This window comes from Lipophrys pholis, assembly GCF_963383615.2.
Source record: "Lipophrys pholis genome assembly, chromosome: 11".
NCBI lineage: Eukaryota > Metazoa > Chordata > Actinopteri > Blenniiformes > Blenniidae > Lipophrys > Lipophrys pholis.
Genome location: NC_137631.1, coordinates 19,761,168 through 19,781,919, shown reverse-complemented (window position 1 = coordinate 19,781,919; position 20,752 = coordinate 19,761,168). Strand labels below are relative to the sequence as shown.

Here is a 20,752-nt window from a genome sequence, read left to right as displayed (position 1 = left end):
AACACATGCTACCAGGAAGCCTCCTCTTCTTCTACCCAAGAGTGGCATGAACAGACACAGCTCATTGTACAGACACAGAAACTGTCTGTTCTCAGTAGAGCTCAGTAGAGCGGCTTTTAAACCGGCTGAAATTCAGGACCAAGGCTGAATTTGGGGCAAAACACTTTCAATACAATACAATACAATACAATACACATACTCTGTGTAATGGTTGAAAACTGGTGTGTCATGGGACCTTTAACTCCCACTAAAACCCATGCAAGTGATATTGAGTGAATTGAGCAGCTTGGCTGGTAGAGCGAGCTGGTCGTCTCTCAATCGGAAGGTTCTGTCCACATGTTGAAGTGTCCTTAAGCAAGACCTTGAACTCCAAACTGCTCCTTAAGGATGGACTGAGCATCTTGCATGGCAGGTGCCTCCAGTGGTGGGTGAATGGCTGTGTGAATGGCTGAATGTGATTAACAACGCAAAGCACTTTGGGGACTGCTCAGAAGGTGGCAAAGTGCTCTACATGAAATCCATTTACCTGGGAGGACTCAGAAAGCTCCAACTTTCCCAGTTGGAAGTGGGAACATTCCTCACCTTGTCAACACACCATGAGAACACAAAACAACACAACATGTAACACACATCATCACTGTTGGTGATCTATCTATCAATCCATCTATCTATCCATCCATCCATCCATCCATCCATCCATCCATCCATCCATCCATCCATCCATCCATCCATCCATCCATCCATCCATCTATCTATCTATCTATCTATGTGACATCCATCCTGGGTGTTCTCCTGGTGTGTTGGGATCATTTTCTAAATGCTCCCTGCGCTTCTGCTCTCATTGTCCAGTGTTCCACTTGAGCGAACTGGTCCGACAAGTTATTTCTGGGCTGCTTTGTGTCTCAGAGCCTCACATCGATCCACCGGTGTAGCGCGCCGCCGCACGGACACTGCGTCTTCGGAGACCCTGCTGGATGTCTGTCTGCTGGTATTGTGTTTTTGGTTGGGTTTTTTTCCCCCCTCCTCACTTTCGCTGAAAGTCCTCGGGCGCAGCCATGAGGTCCGTCGCCGCGTCTCTCACCCCTCTCCTCGTCCTCTGCGTCGCATCAATCGCAGGCAAACCGTCTTCGCTTTGTCCGAGCGGACAGTTTCTGCTCCAGAGTCAGTGCGTCCTGTGTCATCCCACCTGCTCGGAGTGCGACGGACATGAGCTGTTCGAATGCACTACCTGTGGAGTTTGTGAGTATATTATCCACTTTACACGCTCATACTGTCAAATTGGTTAAATACCTGACGTGCCTCAGTTGGCTTGTTTGAAATGATGTATCTTTTCTTTTTTTTTCAAAGGACACAAAGTTTATCGGATAGTTTAATGTTTCTCACATTTTATCAAATGTGCAAAGATTGCTTGTGACTTGTGAGTGAAGCCCCTATTTCCTTTGTGTTTTGGCCTTGCAGATGCTAAATAATAACAAAAACCATGTCCCAGATTCATTAATCCACCTCAGAGGGTGGCCTCTTCCCTCAAAACAACGCTATTTGATGGTTACCAAAGCAAAGCTGTTTAAAGGCTTTGGTATTGTCCAGAAGCATTCTGCTCTGGTTTACCATTTACTCTTGTTAAACAGTGTGAGACTGGCTGCAATACTTGTTGATTTTTCTGTTAAGAATACCTTTGAAATGGGCTTGAAATGAAAGCTTGATCATTGTGCTTTCCCTGTGTTCACCCTGTAATCTGATCATGTCAGAATGGGCTCTTTGTTAATCACAAGAGGCAAAAAAAAAAAAAAAGGTCCCCTTGGGCTAGAAGTGTTGCAGTTCACTGAGCTTAATGTAGGAGTCTCTCTATTTTCCTCACACACACCTTTATTTGCATTATTGCCACAGTCGTGACTCCGTATTAATGGACTCTTTTCTAGTGCACATCGCTATAGATTGCTTTGTGTTGTAGACTTGTGGTTTGTTGTCAGATGGTTCATTCTCTGTGTGATTTGTGATTGAGACTCTGGGAAGTCGAAGGGTAAAAAAACAAAACGAAAAAAAGGCAGCAGCAGCTTGCTGAACTCTCTCCTCCCCTGTCTCACACATCTTCTGTGCAATGTCGAGCAGATGAGACAATGCTGTAACTCGACTGCGCCCAGCGATGCCTTCGGTGCCACAGTTCGACGAAGCGCGTAGCAGGTGGCACAGCATTAATCATCATTGCCATCACAAGACTCTGTGGCTGCCGATAGTCCTGACCTCCCGCTTCCCTCTGGATGCCCTTGTTTACATTACCTGGAACATCATCAGTCAGGAAGTGACCTCCCTTGGCAATCTGTTATTTGCTGTTAATTTGCTGAGCTGCAGCCATCAGTTCACTGTGATTTTTATGGCTTTCATTTGCTGTCAATGTTTTCAGTTTTTTTTTTTTTTTGTACTTGTAATGAAAAGCATGAATCCCAAGCTCCAGAAATTGCCATTTGCCAGTGATTCACTCTGGAAACCACATGACACCTCCAGCCTTTCAATCTGTTTTAATAGGCTGTGAACTTTCATACAGTTGATAACGTGCCCTCTCATCTCTTCTTTATGCCCTGTGCTGGTTGTGTTTCTGTATTTATTATGAGGAATGTTCTTTTATAGAGAGGTGCTACCTTCATTATAAGGAAATAGAATTGGTTCTATAATAACAACTGTTCTCCTCCTCCTCCTCCTCCTCCTCCTCCTCCTCCTCAGATGAAGATGGACAGGAACGTTTCCTCCACCAAGGTCGTTGTCGGACACACTGCCCCCGGGGACTCTATCCTGACAGGGGTCACTATGCCTGCCTGCCCTGCATCGCCAATTGTGAACTCTGCACAGATGGCAACATATGTGCCAAATGTCGGGAACACTACAAACTCCAGAACGGGGTCTGCCAAACTGCATCGTGCGACATAGGTAAATGTCAAACTGAGCTTCCGTGTGGACTATAACTTGAGAGAAAGACACCCACTATCCTGGGCCTTTGTGTTTCAGGGCAGGTGCAGGACCTTGATACAGGAGAGTGCATTGACTGTGAAGTGGGCTGCAAAACATGTTCTACAGGTAAACCTGCCATCTGTGTCAGGTCCTCAGCGTCATGTCGTTGTCTCCCCACTGTACATCGATGAGAATCAGTGACGTATATTAAAACCCTGATGATTATGGTGCACAATGCAGTTTGCCTCTCCCTATGAATTCTAATTAATCACCTTTTCTCCTTTGTACCCAGACGACTCAGATATCTGCAGCAGCTGTGTTGAAGGTTACTTTCTGTGAGTTTCGTTCTTGCTGCATCATTATCTTTTAATACATTTTCCGGCTATTGTTGTTTGGCTCATTCCATGCGACTGGAAATATTCAAATGCATTACTTTAGATTCAGTCGTCCACTTCAAACATTCTAAATATTTCAAACTCGTGAATAAAAACAAAACATTTCCAATTTCACAAAGCCCAGGTTGACATATTTAAATATCCTAATTAAAATAATCCACATATTACATGTAGAAATCAAAGAATTTTAGGAATTTGTTTCAGCCAGATAATTAAGTTTCTAGCTCTGTTTAATGCAGAAAATTGTCTCCTTATTGTATTTTCTGGCATAAAGCAGACATGGTTTTGCATAATGTGATTTATTCATGCGATCTTTGTCTGTGGTTTTCAAAATTAAAATCATTAAACATGCAGTCAAGAAATAATTAACCTCAAAATGACCTTTGTAATTGTATTTTATTTTATTTTCATTGGCATAGCTCTGAAAAGATTGGACTAAATCAATATGCGGGATGCGGGACAATTTGCCACGTCGTTCCTTGCATTGTTCTGCAGAATTTGTTCAGTTATTCTTCACGCTACAAGAAATTTCACCTGAATTTCTGTTTACACCAGCTTATCACTTGGGCCCAGTGTGTAATGCAGGCTATGGAGCTAGAACAGACCACCAATTGTGCGTTTCTCCCCCGAGTTTAGGCCTCCAGGTATTGTATGAGTCAGGTTACCTTCCATTCTGAGTGGTACACTGTTACCTGAGCTTTGGTTCGAGCACAGAGGAGACTTATGTGTGTTTTTATGTTATGTGTGTGAGAGAGAGTGAAGTGGAGAAGAGAAGAGTGAAAATATAAGTGGAAAGCACGGCCAGTAGCAGTTGTGTCTATATAGGGTCCATCATCATCACTTCAGTGACTGCTTGTGTGAATCACTGCATAGAAGAGCTCAAGGAAAATCCAACATTTCACTGCAGTCTTTTATGCGAAGCTACTTATATAGTTTTAATGGTTTGAAATGACGGGCCATCACATTAATTCATGTTGCCGTACTTGTTTTAGCATCCACCATGTTGCATCAAACACCAGCGAAAGAAAAACCAGTAAAGAAAAGGAAAATCATAAAGTGGACGGCGACCAACACTGTGACCAAACATGCCCATGTCGAGCATTTAAAGAACTTTCACTGTTTTGGATTTGGCTTGTGATAATGGAAAATTAAAAAGGTACTCAGCTTTGGCGTAACAAAGAATCGGTAGGGCCAACAAAACACAGAAACAGAACATGATTGATGCCTGGAATGTTTTGCCATTTACTGCCCTGTTCAAAGACCCGGGGATGTGCAGCGAAACCGAAAATTTGCTGTGATTCATCTTCAATATAAATTCACCCAGTCATTTCTTCAGACTTTCATAACTTTAGCAACTCCATCCAGCATATATATATATCGTGTTGAAGTCACATTGTTAAACACACCTAAACCTAAGTTGCATTGGAAATTCCACAGTGGAATGGATAGTTTAATATTTACACAGAGGGATTCTTAAACATTGTGGAGATTCTTCAGTCGTATGCGGTTTCCCGGCAAGAATTCGGGCCCTGGGCTCCGCTGCTCCACTGCTATTGTGGGCGACTTGATGGATGCAGTGTGGCGCCTCCAGCTGTTTCTCTTCAAACAACCGGCACATCTCAGCACCAAATCCACGGCAACACAGTAGGAAGTGCAGCTCGGACTGTCAGTGGTTTGGATCCTCTCATGTAGGAATGTGGCAGAAAAGGCAGCAGAGGATGTTGTATTGTGTAATTCAGCGGGGCTATTGCCGTTTAGCCTATTCAACTAAGAGTGGAAAGTCTTTAAAGTGCTCGAATGTTTTATGTGTGACATGTTGGCAACTCAGGCATTTTTTTTTAGGCCAGTCATCTCATATTTGATGACTAAATTAAGCCCCAAGGGGATGGAATAGGTTAATGATAGAAATCCTCCCGTACCTCCAGGCTACAAATAAAAACCAATTAATTTTATGCCTTAAAAATAGAGTCGAATAATAACGTGACTAAAGAATGGCAGTCTGTGTTATAGTTTCATTTTATTTGCCGTCCTCGCTGTTGTTTGATTGAGTGAACATTTTGAGCATTGTATTGATGGCAACAATAAGGCTGCAGGTGTGCTGTGGACTGACAGGGCATGTTGGGATTACCTCTTACATGTGGTACGGTTTGTGTTTTCCTTGGTTTCAGTGCATCTCACCTCAGACTCATCCGTGTGGACAGAAGCTGCCTGCAGCAAAATCCACCTTCTTTCGCAGCAAAGCTTTGAACATAAAATGAAATAACAGTACTTTTAATCAACTTTCTGATATCTATGTAGTTTCTTCTACTGCATGCTGGTTTTGCTTTATAGAACAAAACTCACCTCATGTGTTTAACCTTTATAAGTCGTGATTATTGGGTTTGGCCAACATTATTCTCAAAACACAACTTCTTGACTGTTTTTGATATCCAGAACATATATAAACAGCCAGAAAGCAGAGCTATAGTAGTTTGCAGTAATGTATTAGTCATTATTATGTCCCCAAGGACTTCAGCAGTAAAACTGTCCAATCACAAACAGGATTCGGCTGTCACACATTTATAAACCAAACCTCTTGTTACCGTGAAAAAACATGTGGGGGGGGGGGGCAGAAGCACTTACCCATCGCACATTTTTGTAAATTTTATAGCCATGAAATTGAAATAAACCCAAGCGTCCCACTCATAGGAAGGTTAATTGCTGTGACAGTCCATTTAGGTCTTCAATCTTTCAGACATACTGAGCGAGGTTACATCTATACACACGACTTGCTGACTGCCATAAATTGTAGTGATAATTGGTTTAAATTGTAAATTACATTCAATGTTTGAATCCACTTTTTATTTTTTATAGTTTCAGACACCAGTGTCGCAGACATTGCCCTCAGGGCACCTACGAGGACTGGAGCAGGGGCGTCTGCCTGTATTGTTCAGCACCGTGTGAAGACTGCAGGAGTAACACACACTGCCTCACTTGTCAGCCTGGTTACTTTCTCAACGGTATCACAGTGGCAAACATACTGGCTATGCATTGCTTACGTAGATTGAGATTATTGAGAGGGCCATTTTGTATTGTACCACATGGATTTGTCATCGATACTCTCATGTCAGTGTGTCAATGTGAGCGAGAGTCAGTCCGTCTTGCAGTAGACAAGCGATGGCACTCACAAGTCTTCATTTGTATTGCAAATCGTGTTTGTGTCAGCAAATCTGTAGCATTGGGTTTGCAAATGGAGGGTTTATGCAAACAAGGAATTAGGCCTTTGTTGTTCTCTATTGGCAGCTGAAAGAGAGCTTTGAACAACTGTAAACAATGCTTGATCATAAAGATAGAGACAATCCTGCTACCACAATATCTAAAACGCTTATTTACACAAGTATTTAAACTTTCATATGTGAGTCAGATTGGATCTATCATTAGTGCTCCGTCGTTCCTTATCTGACAACAAGTTGCACTTCCAAAAGATTGAGGTTATTGTGTTACGCTGGGGCTGTCAGATGCTATTTGGAGGGAATTGGTCGTGCAAGGGGCAACTGAGGAAAAATGATTTCTTTTCAAGAAATATTTATTATTAAATGCAGGAAGAAACCAGGGTGAAGCTTCAAGGGGGCAGATCTGGTCACTTCTTTTAACATGTGCATTAATGACAGTTGCCAAAACTGCTCACATACTTTACTTAAACAGAAGCACAGATAATAATAATAATAATAAAAAGACTTTGGTAAAATAGTTCAACTTTACTTAACTTTCTTTATTAGTAAAAGAAAAAAAATACAGGTTTAGAAACTATATTCAAATTGTATTCAAATGTGAAGGAACAAAAACGAAAAATTAAAAAAGAAGTACTCAGTGAGAGTAGCGATACCTTAGAAATCTTGGGGGGGATTACTTGTAGGGTAGAAATACAGTTGAAACATGTACACATATACAGTACTGTAATGCAAATAACTGCATGATAATAATGTACATTTTTGCACTTTTTTTCCTTATCAGGAGGTGAATGTGTTAAACAGTGTCCACAGCAAACCTTTAGTGACACCAGTGGGTGGCGCTGTCAGCCTTGCCACAGCTCGTGCCAGACCTGCCGTGGACCTCGTTCTGCAGACTGTGACCTTTGTCTGGGTGGAAATCCCTCTCTACACGGACAGTGTCCTCAGATTAACTGCCCACTGGGGCAGTACTTTGATGGTACGTGGAACAAGTTTGATCAACAATATAATGTCATTTATGTTGTGTGACTCACTGTGGGATGATCGGTGTTTGCTCTGTGATGCACCTGTTCAGGCCACACACCGCATCAAACAATGACCTTGAACTGAATAAAACAGGTATAATTTAGTCGAAGGAAGCAACACAAAGTAAACAGTGAAGCATAGCACGTTACAGTGTGCTCAGATCAGAATGGTTGTTCGATTCACCAATGGAAATATTTGCCTTCCTCCTTGGATGTAAGCAAAGGTCGGTACACTTTCCCAGGAAGGGTTCAGTAATTTTCCCAAGGACACTGTCGCAAAGGAGATGCTTGCTGCTGAGACTGTGGATTGAGCCCTACTGAGAGACCTCTAGGTTGAAGGACAGTCGCTTCAAGAGCCCTTTTGATGGTGCTTAAACTTTTCTGCCTCAATTCGCTGGCTCTGTTGCTCGTTTCCCTCCAGTTCCTGTGTGAACAGCGCTGAGATAATGGCTATCAGGCTCATTATTCCCATTTTAACTCACTGCTTTTGTTATCTACATCTTTACAAGGATGTATTGGTCTCATACTCCTTGTCATTAAATCTTGTCTTTTTTTTCCTGCTGATAGTTGTGAGGAAAGTTATGTGTCTCTGTAATGATTGAACATGAATGCTTAACTTGACATGTTAGCCATTATATGTCATCCCTGATTTGTCATGCTTCAGTAACCCCTTCTAAAATAGCAGTTTGGTTGAAGTGGCATCAGAAAGTTTACATCTTTTACATAGATGAACTTGTCACAATGGTTTAACACATGTCAGGCTCACCAAGATTCAGACAACAACTGGCAATCTGTTGCTGGTTGCATACACACTTGTACAGGGGTATACTAACTTTTAACAATGAGAGCCACACACAGAAATATAGACAAAGCTCCAGGCCACTCATTATTATCATATTTACCCCCTGTATATTAGGGCTAGCATTATCAATCAAATCATGCTTCCCTCTCCTGGTAAGAGGAAATAAACACAAACTCTTTCAATTTCAGGGAAATACAGCCAGTGCCACTCATGTGATGCATCGTGCAAGACGTGCTTTGGCCCACAGGCACTGGATTGTTCTTCATGTTTCAAAGGTATTAACCTGGGTTCTTGTCATTCAATTTACTGTTTAAACATAATTCCAGTCATAAATATGCAATTCTTATCTGCATTTCTGTTTCACAGGATATTTTCTGGACCAGGATGGTTCTTGTGTAGTGAGGTGTCCTTCCGGCTCCTACGCAAACCTTGCCACTCAGCTGTGTGAGGACTGCTCGCCAAACTGTGACCACTGTGTGGACACGAGTGATAACTGCATCAGCTGCTCCAAAGGCAGCTACACACTTTTCCTCCATCAGGGTCGATGTTGGTCCAACTGCCCAGAGTGAGAATGCACATATATGTTGCATACAAAGCTTTGAGATAATTAGATATACTCTGTCTTAACTCTCATCTGCTGATGTCTCTTCTAGAGGTTCCTTTGAAACGGCAGAAGGATCATGTGAAGCCTGCGACAGTTCCTGTCTGACATGTGAGATCAAGTCTCAGTGTCTGTCCTGTGCTGATGGCTACTACTTGGAGAGCGGTATGTGCAGACTCAACTGTTCACTGCGGACATACCCTGCTGATGATGGTACCTGCAGACGCTGCCCTCCTCACTGTGACATTTGCTCGGATGACAGGACCTGTTTCAGTGAGTTATTAGTTCGGCGCACGGCTCTCGAGAGGAAAATGGACCAACACTAATGACAATGAATGAACTGAAAAGCGCTGGGCCAACCTCTGGTGTCTCCATGTTTGAACTTTTCCACCTCTCTTTCAGGATGCAGTTTCCTCTACTTGATGCTGAATGGTGTATGCAAGGCCAGTTGTCCTTCGGGTTATTATGAAGACATGGATGAGGGCCGTTGTGGTCAGTGCCACCCTACCTGTGCTAGCTGTTCAGGGCCCTTATCAAATGACTGTGAGACCTGCTCAACCTTCAGCCCGAAGCTCTACAAAGGTTCCTGCTCCAAGGACTGCCCAACAGGAACTTATTACCAGACTGCAGCTATGGAGTGTCAAGGTGAGCGTCTGGTTTCATATAGTTGTCTTGGTAAGGTATTTAAATAGGACTTCTGACCCCATCTCACTGGGTTGCGAAAAAATGTGTACAGAATTCAAATTTCTGAAATATCTTGCAAACATGTTTAGAGCATTTTGCTCCTACTAGAGTGAGGTAGTGAAAGCAATAAACAGTTAAAGTTCATATCCCAAGTTTCAATAACTTTATAGATGTAATAACAGTTAAGTAAGTAATCATTAACTGTCCCAAAAAGGCCTTTCACAAGTTTGTTTGTTTTTTAAAATTTGTTTTGGTAGTTCCTTAACACAGGTCACTTGAACTTTGCATGTTCACATTTTTTAAGGGGAGGGGGGTCAAAATAGTCTCATGGTCGTCGCAGTCATCTCAAACCCATGGTGTACAATTCTTAAATTAGTTTTGGGTGAATTAGAAAGCGTGACAAATACGAAATGAGCGTTCGGCATATCAGTCTTGTCTTCGTTCCTTTTTGGGTCCTCAGTCACCCCAAACATGTACCTATTGAATGTGGCCACAAATGCACATTTCTGCAGCCCAGTGAGATAAAGAGTTACATCACTTAATGACCATGTTGTTGCTGTTGTCACATATAAAATGTGTTTCAGAACTGTATTAGAAATGGGACACAATTGTCATGGTAAGAAAAACCATAGAAAGAGAAACCAAAATGCCTTGGTCTTGCCTGATATGTCTTCCTCTATGGGTTAGTGATGATTGTCTAATATCATAAAATGAAAAATTACAAACTATCTATAGTTTGTGAAGACTAAAGTTTAGTATTATAAATCTGATGAGAATTTTAAATTTTTTCTTCTTTTTCTGCTTTTGTATGTTGCCCATTCATACTTTAATTCTTCTTCATTTAATTGTCTCATGTTCTAAAAACTCTCTCTGCACTCAGGATGGAAGGTAACTCTTCTAGGTCTCTATTGCTAAACTTCAAACCCCCCCCAAACTTCAGATGTCAGATTTTTGTGTACGCCAAATAAAGACAGTGTTTTCAAGATTCTTGCTTTGAATGTGGTGATTTTCTATGTGATGTTTGATTATGTGCAGAGTGTCACCAAACTTGTATGAGCTGCAGCGGCCCAGAAGCAAACCAGTGCACCCAGTGTGAGAGAGGACTCGTGTTGGATCCAAACACATTACTGTGTGGCGTGACAGGGGATACGGACTGCCCGCCGAGGACCTACCTGCACGACGACCAGTTTACCTGCATGGGCTGCCACCGCCACTGCTACTCCTGCCAGGGGCCTGGCAGTGATGAATGCCAGACCTGTGCAGTCCCCAAACACCTTCACAGTAAGACATTTTCCAGTAATGTTTACTGGAACAAAATAGAGTGCTCAAATGTGATTCTATATGAATAGAACGATTAAGCTCTTTCCTGCAGATTTCATAACTGTCCTATTCAACCCAGTGTTTTTCATAAAGCACTTTGGAACAACCAGAGAGGGGCAAAGTACACAAAATACATAAAAAAACAATATACTAAAATACCCCAAATTATAACGTGTTTTAAACATGAAGTACATAGGAACTGGAAATGAAGATATTCTCACTGTGACACAAGATGACCGACCACTAGAAAGCACCATGAGGCCCTGTGAGGGTTTTTGTATTGCTTGATAAAACCATCCATCCATCCATTTTCTCCCGCTTATCCGTCTCAGCGTCACGGGGGTGGCAGTCTGAACACTGTCACCCAGAACAAACTGCACCGTTGATAAAACCAGTACAATAAAAAAATATAAATAAATTGGACAGTCTGATGAATGTAAAGTATGTGTGAGGTTATGATCTCCTTTGTACACAGATCAATCAATCAAACTTTGGGCAATAAAAAGCAGCACCAAGTTCTTTACTGGGTAAAAACTAAATCGCAACAGAGTGATACCTGTCCATCTGCCCACCCACTTCCATTGTATATATACACGCATTAAAATCTAAAAAGCTAACTGGAACGCACTAAGAATCGAAAAACCAGCCTAAATATCATATCAAAACAAAAAAATTTCTATAACAGGCAAAAGGGGACATTAATTATCTTTGTAGCGATAGTCTTTATACTTGTTTTAAACTGTACAGATAATGTAACAACATAATAATTGAAAGTCACCTCAATAGTTTCTGATACGAGGAGAAAGAAAATAATAAACGCAGCAACTTGGATGAAGTTAATGATGATGTGCCAGTTTCAAACTGGTGGCAGTTTCAAACTGGCACATCATCAACTTCCTCCAAGTTGCTGCTATCGTGAATCACACACAAACAGGGCATGTTTCCATGTGATTCATGATAGTTGATTGATTATTGTCTTTGTATTTTCTTATCATAAGCACTAAAAACCTCTGATAGTGACTGTATGACATTATAAAAAAAATAAGCACATCTCTCAACAGGTTTTATATAAATGTTCAGTGTGTCACATGTTCTTTTTTGACCTAAGTCAGTGTCAATGATTGATCATTAAAGTGGTAAAAAAAAAAAAAACATGTTTTAAAATCTTTTTTTCTTTTTAAAATCCCCTTTTTCTTGGGGTTAAAAATATGAATGAGTTAAATCATCTCTTCCACTTTAAACCAAGAATTTTTTTTAAGTAAAGCGATCATATAGAGAACATGAGTGTAAGCAGCATCTCACAACTAATAGGGCAAATAGCAACAGTGCAGAAGATGGTAATTTTTTCATTTAAAGATGGCTGGCATTACAGTTTAAGTAAGACAATATTGTTGTTGCTGTATTTTTTTGAATTTGATGACATTTTATTCTTACATTTTAATGTGCAGTTTGTCTGCTCTTCTGAATGACACTCAGTCAGTTTGTATTCTCACATATGAGTAACTGGTGTAGAGACTGTTTTTTCATTTTCATTTTTTCATCAAATCAGTCCTATTTATGCTGGCCATCCTATTAACTGCTGGTCAGCATAATTTAATTTTCCATGTGTGACTATTGATGCTAAAATGGCTTTATAAATGCACCACACACACCGAAGCTCAAGATCGTGATGTCAGAGGTCGACATGTGTTCAGATGAAGGCTGACCACTTGCAGGAATACACAGTCGTGTTTTGGAGCTGAAATAAAGAATAAGAATAAAAGAGTATTTATTTCCTTGGTGTCTTTTTAATAGTAATAACGTGGAAGAAAATACGTGCAAAACCATCCTCTGACCACACAAGCTTAAAGTTACCCTTCATTTCATTACCCGTACACCGGATAACCAAAGATTTTTCACCACACAAACAGTGAGTGATTACAGTAGAACAATATAATCAGATAGCATGTCCAAAAAGGATTGGAACGAAGTCTAACTTCTTAATTCCCACCCCTTCTCCATAAATACTTTATAATTTTCTTTAGCTTCCACTCATTTAATATTCAATTCATTTAAACATGTTGAAACTATGCACAGTTTCTTTTCTAACACTTTTGAAAACACTCAAATTCACCAATTCACAGTTTGAACTACTGATATGTGATGCCACCGATCATTATTACCATCTGTCAAATAAAACCAATCCTACCAATACTTTATACAAATGTGCCTACGTGCTGTATAGTTCTACATGTGGGTATATGTGTAAATACATTTCTAAGATATCGATTGTATATATGGGTACTTACAATAATTTATGTGTGTATAATTGGATATGGTCAAACAACCTTACTATATTTATTCTATATTACGTTTTTTAAATGTAATTTATTGATCCCTTTTCATCAGATAATTTGTCTTAATATAAGAAGGACTAATATCAGAGCATGTGAAAGCTTTGTTACCTTGTTATTTGATAGACAGCACCTGTGTGAGTGAGTGTCCAGCTGGTACGTACGCCACGAAGCAGGAAGCAGACGGAGAGGAGCTGGGGTTTTGTTTGCCCTGTGACCATGTCTGTTCCACCTGCGCCGGGGCATCACCGAGAGACTGTCTGACGTGTTCTCCGGGACATCTGCGTCTTCTCCAGCTCTGTGTCACCCATTGTCCCACAGGGTAAGGGCTGTATACTATCCTTGGAAATTTTTATTTTTTTATTTTCTTAGAAATTTTTATTATGTTTTAGATCAAATGATTCTAATTGTGTTAGACTTTTTAATACATTTTAACTGGTGCCTGATTCACTTCACCGTTTCAATATGTGAATTGTTGATTTTGACATTTTTCCGACTCTCTCTAGGTATTACAGAGAGGGTTTCCATTGTCAGAGATGTGACCAGTCCTGTGAGCTGTGTACTGGACCAGGACCCGAGTCCTGCAGGGCCTGTCTGCCTCCCCTCCTGGAGTTGCAAGGCACCAAGCTCTGTGTTGAGCACTGCCCACGTCGCTTTTATCAGCTTAACGACCTTTGCAAACAATGTCACACCAGCTGTCAGACCTGCTCAGGTACGCATCTCAGATAAGACTGCAGTTAACTATTTCTCACCCTCTTTATAGAGTATTTCTTTCTTCCTCGGTATGATAAATTGCTTTAGTCCCAAGTTAGTGGATGCGTGCTTTCCTCTGTGATGCAAGGTATAACATTGTGCCTGTGGGTTTGTTTGCAGATGCCTCACCTCAGGGCTGTGTGACATGTGACCGGGGCAGCACTCTGAAGGACAAAGTCTGCTATCCGCGGTGTGAGGAGGGGCGATACTTTTCTGAAGAGGTTTACTAATGTTCATGTAACTTAATAAAGAGTGCAAACTGACAGGCCGCCGCTCCTTTAAATAAGATGGGTTAAAAGAGGAGAGAGAATTTCCCCACGAGTGATTAAAAAAAAGGAAAGTACAAAAATAGAATTGTCATATTCATTCTTAATTTGTAAACCATAGAAGCATGGTCAGAGATGGGCATTATATCTAATAGTGATGATTTTAGACTCATATTTCTTTCACTGCTTAAAACGAAAGCTTTATATTTTCTTAGTGAGGTTCTTACTTTTCTAGCTGTTTCTCTTTGTAAGCTTTTAGGTTGATCAGTATCAGAGGAGAGGTGAAACGTACTGCAATACTTGTAAATTCAATAGTTGAATTGAACCCCGTGACACTATTTTGAGTGAAGTTTCAGCTGTTTTCTGTTAGTTAGTAGTTTTTGTGTTGAAAGTTTAATTGGTTAAATGTAGCCGTGGCATGATTAAAATGGTCCCTGATTGTAGGCGATATACCAATATACACGGAATGGCCAAATTGGCAGTTTTGCCTTATTTATGGATATTTTCAAGTCAAGAGTCTATCGCATGAAATCTTCTCACTATAACATGGCTCATGAAGCAAACAACCAACAGCTACACTCACCAGAACTGTAAAATGATTCCCTCCCTGCTCCAAAAGTCTACAGTGGGGATGTCAGAATAATTGTTAGAATAATTCTTTTTGCCACTGTTTAATTATAGGAAACCTGTGAGCCTTGTGACGGTTCATGCAGACACTGCATCGGCCCTCGACCTGACCAGTGCCTGACCTGTCATGGCGGTTTTGCTCTTCATGCCGTGGAGAACCGTTGCGCCCGCTGCTGTCAGGATGGAGGGAATTACACAAACTGCTGCGTTTGCGACAGCCGCTCAGGTAGACCTTCTATCTGCCTCTCACGATCAACACTGAGTTGTTTACACACAACAATCTACTCAAAACTGTTGTGTTTGCTCTAGCTTTGTGTGTGGAGGCGCCTCACCCTAAGCCGGGAGACGGCCAGGAAACCGATATGAATATTTCCCCTAGAGCTCTGAAGCACACCTCAGCTGCCTTGCCGATCGGCTTGCTGCTGGCGGTGGGTCTGGCTCTGGCTGTGTTTACACTGGTCAAGGCCCACGCCAGGAAGAGGCTTTGCTGGAGCCAGAGCTATGAGAGGCTGAGTGGCAGCGCCAGCATGAACATGCCTCATGGGGTCCCTGAGCCTGACAGCGGAGACGAGGTCGACGTGGTGTACACCAGCAGAGGCGGCTCGGTATATCGACGGTACAGCTTCATCCATGAGCAGGACACAGAACCAGACCAGGATGCGGATGAGAAAACTCGTCTCAGCTACTCTTAGAGGCATCCAGAGAACACCTTATAGTAACTGAGGAATGTAATGTGGCGGCTGAGTGTAAAGAGCAACAGATGATTTGGAAGTAGTACAAGTGTTTAGAAAATGATGTGTTACCTTTTTGTTTTCATTTGTTTCTCTGTAAGGATGGGTGTATATTTTATTTGACAAAGTGCCTGTATCTCTATAATGCACATTCTTAGATAACTGAGCTGGAAAAGAAATGTCTGAGTATTTGTGTAAAAATGTATGAAAATTCTGTTTGGACTGACTATTAAAGAGGTGTTTGTGAAAAAGTTCATTGCACTTGTATAGTTAATTAAAATCTGCACGGTTTCCTGTAAAGGTTGAATGACCACATTTAAATCTTTTTCAGTGACTGTTGAACATTGAACTAGGTTGTTTGTCTGGCTTCGCATTACATACAAAGATAGTGAACCATTGCAAACACAGCAGTGATCTTATAACACTCAAGGATGTGGACTGAGTCAGATCCTATTAGGATATACTGGATTTCTTCCTGACTGAACTGTGCCCTCTTTGCTGACTCACAGGAAAAATAAACTTGCAGATCCTGATTCCTGTGTTGCTTCGTTCCTGGGTGCTTCAACCAAACTTAAGTCTGCTGCATGAGGACATACTGGAATCGGTTCCCATTCTGAGAAATGTCCTTCCACGCCTTCAATTGGACACACCTCTTCATGACTTGATTGACTGTGTGCTTTCATCAGGTGAAGCACTTCAGTCGCTCCCATTTGCTCAAGCTGAAGTCAACACATGGCCATCTGTGCGGTTTTCAGGTCAAGGAAGAAAATGACTTTTACGAGGTTTAGGAACAGCCTGATAATACTCGGGACCGTTTCTCTCATTCTCATGAGTATGGTTTTATATTTTTCTCTCTGGGAAACGGACTCTAGCAGACAGTCATTCTCTAATCTCAGAATACCGGAGCAGTACTCCATGGACCTTCCTGGCTGCTCGGCTATCATCCGTGGAGACATTGAGGATAAGAAAGGTGCATTAACAACACTTCTGACTTCTAAGAAAAGACGCAAGGTTTTGTCTGAGGATTTCTACCTGAATGCAACAGAGGACTGCCCAGCGTACATTGAAAACAGAGGTTTTATTACAGAGCCTCTTAGTGTGGAGGAGAATAATTTCCCCATTGCATACTCCATGGTGATCCACGAGAAGATTGAGATATTTGAGCGTCTTCTTCGAGCTGTTTATGCTCCTCAGAACATCTACTGTGTACACATGGACCAGAAATCCTCTGCACAGTTTCAAAAGGCTGTGAATGCAATTGTTTCCTGCTTCCCCAACGTGTTTGTGGCCACAGCATTAGAAAATGTGGTGTATGCCTCGTGGTCCCGAGTCCAGGCAGACCTGAACTGCATGAAGGATCTGCTACACTCCAGTGTCCAGTGGAGGTACCTGTTGAACACCTGTGGGGCAGATTTCCCCATTAAAACCAACAGGGAGATGGTGAGAACACTCAAATTCCTCAATGGGAGAAACAGCATGGAGACTGAAACCACTAGTGCCTACAAGAAAGGCCGCTGGCAGCATCATTACAATGTCACCAACAATGTGGTCAAGACAGATGTGAAGAAAAGCCCCCCACCCATCAGTGTCCCCATGTTCTCAGGAAGTGCGTACTTTGTGGTCACAAGAGCCTTTGTGAAGCATGTGATAGAGGACAAAGAAATCCAGAAGTTTCTGGAGTGGGAGAAGGACACCTACAGTCCCGATGAGCACCTGTGGGCCACTCTTAACAGAATGCCCTCTGTTCCTGGATCAGTGCCGGCGAACGTCAAGTACGACGTGTCGGACATGCAAGCCTTTGCTCGCGTGGTGAAGTGGAGCTATTTAGCGGGAGATATGAGACGGGGAGCCCCCTACAGCTCCTGCACCGGCACTTACAGAAGAGCTGTCTGTGTGTATGGAGCTGGTGACCTGCCGTGGCTGCTCACACAACAGCAGCTCTTTGCAAATAAGTTTGATCCTGATGTTGATGACATTGCCATCAGGTGTATGGAGTCAGTCCTGCGTTTCAAATCTTTGGATTTGCCACACAACTGAAAGAGCAGTGCTTACATTTTTTCTACTAAAACATGTGTTGTAAAAGTTTTACTAAACTTTGTGTTTTGAATACAAATGTTAATTTATTTTTCTCCTGCTAAGTTGGGTTTTTCTTGGGGCATAATCTGTTATCAAATGACAAGTTGAAAATTGCTCTGTTCTTTGCAAAGTTAATGTCGAGATGACTTGTATAGTTTCTGTTCTCAATCTCCAGTCATAATGACTTCAGTGAAATTTGTGTTTCTGCTGCTATGTAGTGGAGAAGAATTGAAAAGCTAAGAAAAAAGAAAGTTTGTGTGGCTGTGTGTGTGTGTGTGTGTGTGTGTGTGTGTGTGTGTGTGTGTGTGTGTGTGTGTGTGTGTGTGTGTGTGTGTGTGTGTGTGTGTGTGTGTGTGTGTGTGTGTGTGGTGGTGGTGGTGGGGGGGGGGGTATTTTTAAGTCTTGGTATTATGATTCAAGTGAGTTTCATTTCACCTGTGCTTTTCTAGATCTTATACTTGTCAATTTATATGATATTGATCATTTCATTGCCCCGTGTGTTATTTTAAACTACCTTTAATTGAGGGAGACATGTTTTTTAACCTGAGAGGACAATTAAGATGTAAAGTAATTGTTAGTGTTCTCTTTGTGTATTATGTAACAGGTCTTCTTAACCATAGCTCAATGGAAGCCACTGATGTCCTGATGTCAAGGGTCATTCGAGATGGCAGCAATGTTGAGAAACTCATTTTGCTCTCTTGTCCTGTGATTATAAACGGCCTCATATTTGAGGTGAATGACAACTGAACGCTTTGACTTTCATTTTTCAGCTTGAAGACCCAGATTTTGACAATGTATTTATTCTTACCGATGAAAAATAAAATGAAATAGATTATGGTTACACACCTATTCAAAATGGGCAGCTGCTATAACAACAACTTACAATAATTATTGCGCGCGTGTGTTTACTTGCTTGTACTGACTAATATGACAGATGTGTCTGTGAATGTACAGTTCTGCCCTGGTTGTGGAAAACTGATTGCACAAGTGGAAAACGAATAAAGTGCTTGGAAGCGGATGATCGCAGACACATTGTGTTTAATCTTGTGTTGGGTCGTGTGTGTGTGTGTGTGTGTGTGTGTGTGTGTGTGTGTGTGTGTGTGTGTGTGTGTGTGTGTGTGTGTGTGTGTGTGTGTGTGTGTGTGTGTGTGTGTGTGTGTGTGTGTGTGTGTGTGTGTGAACTCAGAACACAGGACACTACACCTTAGTTTACTAAATGTTAGGTCTCTGTTAGGCAAATAACTTTTAGTTAATGAGTACTGAGCAAAAAATGTATTTAATGTTCAACAGAAACCTGTTAAATGAAAACAATAGTGCCTCAGCACTTATTGAATCAGCTCCTCCACACTTCAGTCTTATCAGTGAGGTCAGGGCGTTTAGAAAAGGAGGAATAGTTTCTAAGTATAATGAGGATATATGTCAATGCACACAGCCGTCATATGAACAGTTAAACTGGTTTTGAACATTCTGCGTTTCAGCTGAACCCTACCTGTCGGCCAATATTAGTAACCAGCTACAGATGTATTGATTACGACTCTGTTGTTCTAAAGGGCGATGTTAATATTCACTGTGACGATCCCAGAGATAACTGAGTTGAGCAACTCGTAAACATCCTGACAATTGTGGACTTTTCCAGCATGTAACCGGTTCCACAAACAACAAGGACACATTTTATCCTCGGTTATTTCCAACAGTCTAAACATTTCTGAGCTTGTGTTGAAGGATGTTGCCATTTCTGATAATAGTTTTTATTTTTTTTTTATTTGAAGTCTCCATCTGTGCTGACTGCAGCAGAATTAAAACAGAGTCAATAAGAAAATGCTGCATTGATAAAAACACGTACAGTCTTTACCCGGGCCTTCACCCACACGCCAGCTCTGCCTTCAGCTCCTGCCAGCGACCCTGCAGATAACGTCTGCTCTCATGTTATAAACATCATCGATGCCACAGAGCCACCCAGGGCCAAGGTTCTCTGTTGGTGGGAGGAAAAACTCCATGGAGAAATGACATATTGCTAATAACTCAAAAAAAAAGAAGAAAAAAAAGTGAGCAGACAGGAAGGACGCAGGTGGTGAGAATCTAAACTCCACCTTCATCATGACATACAGTATGTGAAGAAAGTCTTTGACTACAGTATATAACCTAGAAGTAAAAAGGACCAGACAGTCCTTCTTCTCTGGGATTATCACCAAACACAGTAATAAGGCACTGAGGGCAGACTGACTAATCCCTCAGCATCAGTTCCTCTTGAACTGTCATCTCTTATACCATTGGAATGATTTTGCATCCTATTTCACCTAAAAAAATAACACACATAAGACTGAAAGTCAGCTAGTCTACGTCAGGCAGTCCGACTGTAACACCTGCTCCTCCACACAAAAAGGTTCGGTCTAATCTGGCACTTTTTCTCTTTTTAGACTGTGCAGCTCTGACTGACGTTGTTCAGCAGCTTAACTGATCTGTTACTAATTAACCTCAGTGGTTGCAAAGTGCTCCTAACTTTTCCAGTGCTTGTTGCCCTAGTTGAATTTTTATTTTTTAGATTTATTTTTAATTTCATTGCATTATATGTAGAAAAGTATCTCTACAGGGTCTTTATTGACATTGCATTAAAGTGCATACACTTTAACCCTCCTATTATCCTTGGGGACAATTGTACCGGATTCAATGTTTATCATTCAAAAAATAACTCACTTTTTTTTTTTTTTTTGCTTCATATTTCAGGACCTTTCCTAATTTAATGGGGACAACTGATTTAGCATTAAATTATTGTGAGGATATTTTTTCAATGTGCTGAACACATATTGCACACATTGGCGTTCCTCTGGGGTCAGTTTGATCCCAAGTAGTTTTAGCTGTGTAAAACGTGTTTTTCTGTGTGTGTATAACAGAACATTCCCACACTGCAGGTGCAGAGTTGGTACTTTTGAGTTGAAACATAACAGGGGGGGGGGGGGGGGGGGGAAGCAACAGCCATTCCCATGAGA

The 20,752-nt window shown here is 41.4% G+C and overlaps 2 protein-coding genes across 2 annotated transcripts; both read left to right on the top strand.

The window, feature by feature from the left end:
- Nucleotides 1-912: 912 nt before the first annotated feature.
- LOC308117342 (uncharacterized protein) lies at nucleotides 913-16,221 on the top strand. The gene is made up of 16 exons (XM_080476163.1): nucleotides 913-1,239; nucleotides 2,719-2,922; nucleotides 3,001-3,069; nucleotides 3,236-3,278; nucleotides 6,192-6,337; nucleotides 7,332-7,526; nucleotides 8,563-8,649; nucleotides 8,741-8,939; nucleotides 9,028-9,248; nucleotides 9,378-9,620; nucleotides 10,695-10,940; nucleotides 13,439-13,634; nucleotides 13,819-14,024; nucleotides 14,186-14,286; nucleotides 15,013-15,184; nucleotides 15,268-16,221. The coding sequence occupies exons 1-16, from the start codon at nucleotides 1,056-1,058 to the stop codon at nucleotides 15,648-15,650; spliced, it is 2,895 nt and encodes a 964-aa protein (XP_080332289.1). The 5' UTR covers nucleotides 913-1,055; the 3' UTR covers nucleotides 15,651-16,221.
- A 302-nt stretch (nucleotides 16,222-16,523) lies between these two features.
- On the top strand, nucleotides 16,524-17,726 carry gcnt3 (glucosaminyl (N-acetyl) transferase 3, mucin type; the record flags this gene model as incomplete). Its single annotated transcript, XM_080474801.1, has 1 exon — nucleotides 16,524-17,726. One exon carries the CDS (start codon nucleotides 16,524-16,526, stop codon nucleotides 17,724-17,726), a length of 1,203 nt encoding a protein of 400 aa, XP_080330927.1.
- Between the last annotated feature and the right edge of the window lie 3,026 nt (nucleotides 17,727-20,752).

Excerpts from the sequence above, each read along its gene's own strand:
- LOC308117342 (XM_080476163.1), top strand. The coding sequence starts at position 1,056 with ATGAGGTCCGTCGCCGCGTCTCTCACCCCTCTCCTCGTCCTCTGCGTC. Across the intron at positions 1,240-2,718 it reads ATGCACTACCTGTGGAGTTT|ATGAAGATGGACAGGAACGT; the intron begins GTGAGTATATTA and ends CCTCCTCCTCAG. Across the intron at positions 14,287-15,012 it reads GGCGATACTTTTCTGAAGAG|GAAACCTGTGAGCCTTGTGA; the intron begins GTTTACTAATGT and ends GTTTAATTATAG.